Source organism: Chiloscyllium plagiosum, chromosome 20, assembly GCF_004010195.1.
Source record: "Chiloscyllium plagiosum isolate BGI_BamShark_2017 chromosome 20, ASM401019v2, whole genome shotgun sequence".
Taxonomy (NCBI): Eukaryota; Metazoa; Chordata; class Chondrichthyes; order Orectolobiformes; family Hemiscylliidae; genus Chiloscyllium; species Chiloscyllium plagiosum.
In genome coordinates, this window is record NC_057729.1 from 12,595,686 (window position 1) to 12,601,596 (window position 5,911).

General features: G+C 39.6%; 1 protein-coding gene across 2 annotated transcripts in view; it reads left to right on the plus strand.

Annotated features, from left to right (window-relative positions):
- The window catches only part of rprd1b (regulation of nuclear pre-mRNA domain containing 1B), a 48,949-nt gene that overhangs the window by 21,254 nt on the left and 21,784 nt on the right, over positions 1–5,911 (plus strand). Inside the window, exon 4 of one of the 2 annotated variants that reach the window (XM_043710188.1) lies at positions 1,524–1,688. The exons of the other annotated variant lie outside the window; for it this stretch is intronic. Coding sequence (XP_043566123.1) covers positions 1,524–1,688 — 165 coding nt within the window. The remainder of the gene's footprint in view (positions 1–1,523; positions 1,689–5,911) is intronic. 2 annotated transcript variants of the gene reach the window in all.

Sequence of the window (5,911 nt, forward strand, 5' to 3'; positions counted from 1 at the left end):
GATTCTAGGTCCCCCCTGCGCAAGGGAGTGGATATCGTCCCTTACCAACATGGCCCCCCCACCCCTTCTGCCCATCAGTCTGTCCTTACGGTAGCACGTGTATCCTTGAATATTCATTTCCCAGGCCCTGTCCACTTCAAGCCACGTCTCAGTTATCCCCGCAATATCGTATCTGCCAATTTCCAAAAGAGCCTCAAGCTCATCCATCTTATGTCTAATGCTTCGTGCATTCATGTATAGTATTTTTAATTTGTTACTGCTCTCACCCTTCCCATCAACCCTTATTTCACTCAACCTTACAGCATGATGCCTTTCCGAGTTTTCTGCCTCATTAATACAGTTGTCTTTCTTGACTTCTCTTGTTCTAACTTTCCCTTCAATTTCCTTTTTAAACATCCAGTTTGTCCCCTCCCCCCCCCGCTACTTAGTTTAAATGTAGCGGTGTTGCAGTAGAAAACCTGCCTGCCAGAATACTGGTCCCTAACCTATTAAGGTGCAAGCTGTCTCTCTTGTAGAATTTATGTTTACCACAAAATATACCCCAGTGATCCAAGAAGATGGAAGTATCTTTACTATTTTGACTATTTAGCAATGCATTGAGAAGTTGCAAAACTTTGCAAGTTAGAAAGGAGTAAAATTATATTTCTAAGCTTTATTTGGAAACAACAAAAGAAAACCTTTGAAGAAAATCTGTATTTGTGTTGGACTTTTTTCATTCCTATTGAATTTCACAAGTGATGAAATGTTTTTAATAACCTGGCTCCTATTTTGAGTTGGGAATTTGGCAAGAAATTGCAAGTAAAATGTGTACAACAAATGTTACCGTGAGGAAATGGGCGGCGTGGTGGCTCATTGGTTTGCACTGCTGCCTCTCAGCGCCCATCTCAGGCAACGGTCTGTGTGGAGTTTGCACATTTTACCCGTGTCTGTGTGGGTTTCCTCATGGTCTTTGGTTTCCTCCCATAATCTAAAGATGTGCAGCTCTGGTGAATTGGTCATGCTAAATTGCCCATTGTATTAGGTGCATTAGTCAGGAGTAAATATAGAACAGGCGAGTGGGTCTGGGTGCGTTACTGTTCGGAGGGTCGGTGTGGACTTGTAGGGCCAAATGGCCTATTTCCAAACTGTAAGGAATCTAATTTAATCTATGAAAAGTTAATCCTGATTAGTTGAGACTGACTGGCAATTAAAATGAACATCTCAAATTTTTAAGCTAATGCCAGCAGTTAAACCTTAGGGAAGTTTTATTGCAAAAGGTGTCCAGTTGCAACAGGCAGTGGCAATTGAAAGACTTCCTAAACATTAGCATCTCTGCTTCCAAAGCAAGTACCCATGCTTTGATTGTTTAAATTTTTCCCTTGTTTGAGGATTATTGTAAAACTGAGAATTCCTGGACTGTTTGAATACATTTTGTGTTTTCTACATTTTTTTGTAGGTTAGGAGCTTAAAGTGATGTAAAATTGCAATAGCATTTAGTATGTACCCCAGTAATTACCATCTGACAGCAAATTTAATCTTTGCAGAGAATGCTGGTTCTAAAGTCGTATATGATCAACCACCATCTTGCCCATCATCCAGTGAAAGGCAATTTCGATCTAACAGAGTTCGTAATGCCGAGGTTGTAAAAGGTCATGAATCAGCAACATCTGACTCTTCATGCAGCATCTCATCTGATACCAGATATCTAGGTCAGTAGGTTTCCAGAGAGCCAATAGTTATACCATCTTTCTAAAGAAGATGGAATAATTCCACAAAAGGAAATATTTTAAGATGCATCCAGCCTTTACTATTGTGTGAAGTTGGTTATGCCTGTGTCTAACCTTTGATCATGGCTCAGGAGGTGGTTAATGGTTTTTGTTTTAAACTCTTGATTTTAAAATAGTGATATTTATTTACCTGTATGTAGTGCCCATGAATTGGATTTCTTGATATTTTGTTTTCCATGCTGAACATCTGGCGGAAGTGGAAAGCTGAAATGGTGAGGTGTTCAAGCTGTATAGGATTGTGTAAATCACTTTTTTTCTCTTGTGACTGAGAAGGGAAACACCTCATTTTTGTGGAAAGCAAGACTTGGATCTAGAAGTTAGTTTGCATTGATGGTGTTATTCACATTCTCAACATTCAAAGCCTTTATGCTGAATGAATTACTTTTGAAGTGTAGCCATTATTATTGAGGTAGTTGAAGAACCCTATTTGCTGTTTGTTAGATAGCTCTGTGCAATGTCTTAAGCTTCTCTGCATAAAGGCAAATGTGTCCTTGGAATGTAATTTAGTCAGAAATGTAGCATGTCTGACAATCCCACATTTATGCAGTGAAACATCAGCTTTGATTTATGTAAAGAGGTTTTTTGACTCTTGAATTGTAGTTCTTTGCTTCAAATATCAGAAAATTAGCACTAAATCAATTGACAAATATTGCGACTGTACAGGACGTTGTTGAGGCCACTTTTGGAATAAATGTACAATTCTGTTTGCCTTTCTATAGGAAGGATGTGAGTAAACTTGAGAGTGCAGAAAAGATTTGCAAGCAAATTGCTGTGACTGGAGGATCTGAGCTATAGGGAGAAGCGCAATAGGCTGGAGCTATTTTTCTTGGCGAGTCGTCAACTGAGGGTTGACCTTGTAGGGGTTTATAAAATTGAGGGGTATGGGTAGGGTAAATAGCCACGGTCTTTTTCTGAGGAAGGAGTCATCGAGAGCTAGTGGACGTAAGTTTAAGGTGTGAGGGGAAAGATTTAAAAGGGACTTGAGGGGTAACTTTTTCAAGCAAAGGGTGGTGGGTGTATGGAACAAGCTGCCAGAGGAAGTGGTAGAGATGGGTACAGTTACAGCATTTAAAAGGCATCTGGATGAGTATATGACGAGGAAGGGTTTCGAGTTATATTGGCTAAATGCTGGCAAATGGAACGAGATTAGATTGGGATGTCTGGTCGGCAGTGATGAGTTGGACTGAAGGGTCTGTTTCTGTGCTGTATGACTCTGATTTTAAAACGCAAAAGCAACATTTAATAATCAAGCAAGAAGGTGGCATTGTTTTAAACTTTTTTAGAAGGTTGTACTTTAGACTAAAATCATGCCATTTTCATTGTTGTTTTTACTAGGTTGTATTTCACAGCTTCTCCCATATAGCAGACGCTCCCCCTTTCAACTGTGCCATGAAGATCATGAACATCACTTGATCATTTTTGCAAAGGGGGGAGAATCTGAGCATTATCTTAGACTCTGTACTTTGAATCCAAAAATTATCGAATGATTACAGCACTGAAGGGACCGTTCAGTGCAGTGAGTCCATGCTGTCCATATGCAAGAGCAGTTCAGCTAGTTGCATCCCATAGTATGTTCCTGTATCTCTGTAAGCGTTTCCTTATCGGGCGCTTATCCAATTTAAATTGTCAAACAGTTTGTAAAATTCTTGCCAAATTTGATGCGAGTTACTGAAGCATTAAGGCAACTCACAAAGCAATTTCAAATGATCAAGAATATGTTAATGTCGCCTGATTCTAGCACTGCAATCTTTCGTTATCAACTATAATTGCAGTTGGTGCCACAGGTTTCAGGCAGTCTTCAAATACAGAAAAATGGATGCCAATTTCAAATGACAGATTTCAAGCACTGTCAGGTACTGAGAAGAGCCGTGTATTCATGCAGAATGATGCTTTTTCTGTCAAAGGGAATTACACATAGTTCTCAGGCAGTTTCTTAATGATTACATGGCTTATTTTACTGAAAAATGTGGATTTGAACATCTTGCAAATTTCCTGGATATCCTTAATCTGTTGACTAAGTGTAGAACAAGGAATCATAGCAATCAAAGCACTCTTACCATGTGGGTTAGCACATTTGGAGCTATTGATGGGAAAGAGACTTCAAGACATAACTGTTATTGTACTTGAGAAATTGCTCCCTGGTCTAACTGTCTAGGAATATCAAGAAATGCAAGACCGAAATCTTACACAACACAGTATACAGAAGAAACTACAATAGGCTCCAAGAGTGTAGAATGCAGACCAAAACAGATGGGATAGTTGTCCAGACAGATCAGCAGAGATCGTATCTGGTGCACATATCACAATACACAATAAGAAGAAATGGGGGAAAGCTTATTCAATTAAATCCATAAGTTTCTTCCCAAAGTCAGCAAATAATCATTTATTGGTCAGGTGAATTGGCCATGCTAAATTGCCCGTAGTGTTAGGTGAAGGGGTAAATGTAGGGGTATGGGTGCGTTGCGCTTTGGCGGGTCGGTGTGGACTTGTCAGGCCAAAGGGCCTGTTACCACACTAAGTAATCTAATCTAACCTAATCTAAATGAGCCAAATGTTGAAACTTAAAAGTAGAAGGAAGTGTACAGGTACATAACATTTTATCTGAAATCGGAAAAGCTCCGAAATCTGAACTCTTTTTGTGAAGTTTTTCTTTCTCCATAACAAGGTTGTTTGGTGTGCAAACAGTTAATCCAACTCCACACCCACTTGACCCACGTCAATCAGATGTGATGTGGTGGCATGACCCAGTACTGGCAAGCATCAGTTCTGTCTCAGCGTCTGCTGTTTGGTAAGATTCTTTTTATTTCACCATTAATCAATCACTTATTCTGAAAATTAGCCTGCCCCTAAGATTTCTGATAAAGGATTGTGTACCTGTACTAAAAATGTCACTGCAACAATCAAAATTAAGGAAGAAAAGTTATTTTTTAGAAAAAACATCAGCGATCTTCCAAGTTCAAGTTCTAGTTTTCATGGAAGAATTGTGGAAACTGCTGAGAAATAAAATTTGTGAAGTCCAAGTCTTTGTTGAAGATGTGCAATCAGATGAATTGGCCATGCTAAATTGCCCATTGTGTTAGGTGCATTAGTCAAGGGTACGTATGAGGTAGGGTAATGGGTCTGGGTGGGTTGCTTTTCGGAGGGTTGGTGTGGACTTGTTGGACCGAAAGGCCTGTTTTCATACTGCAGGGAATCTAATCTAATCTAATCAAAAAGCTCTTTCGGGTTGATAAATGATGTGTATCTAGGGCCAGGCCCAAAAATTTAATATCTAGTTTTCACCTCATTTTGATACTTTTTAGGAAATTCGTACATATATACTAAAGAAAACAACATAAGCAACAGTCAAATGAACTAGAGCAAAACAAAACCTCCCAAAAGAGCTTCACATGCAAATATTCAGTTTATTTTAAAGTAAAAGGTCATTTCTGATGACCACTGGTTCTGATTTCTCAAAGGTGGAATTATTTAGGAAAATGTTTTTGTAAGTAATCAAGTGTCTAATTGGTGCTAGCTATTTTTTGAGGTAGTATCTCTTTAAAAGTGATGGCTTGTCAATGCCCTACTGGCGAGCTAAGGCCTGAGCAGTAGCATCATTAAAATAGACCTGTGGAATTACACTTTATCAAACTCCAGTATCTTAGACCTTTATCAGGTTAGGTAAAAGGAGTGATACTTTCTACCTGTGTTTTTACAAATATATTAAGGACAAAAGGGTAACTGGTGAGAGAATAGGGCCCCTCAAAGATCAGCAAGGTGGCCTTTGTGTGGAGCCACAGAAAATGGAGGAGATACTAAATGAATATTTTGCATCAGTATTTACTGTGGAAAAGGATATGGAAGATATAGACTGTAGGGAGATAGATGGTGACATCTTGCAAAATGTCCAGATTACAGAGAAGGAAGTGCTGGATGCCTTTAAACGGTTAAAGGTGGATAAATCCCCGCGACCTGATCAGGTGTACCCGAGAACTCTGTGGGAAGCTAGAGAAGTGATTGCTAGGCATCTTGCTGAGATATTTGTATCGATAGTCACAGGTGAGGTGCTGGAAGACTGGAGGTTGGCAAACGTGGTGCCACTGTTTAAGAAGGGCGGTAAAGACAAGCCAGGGAAATATAGACCGGTGAGCCTGACCTCGGTGGTG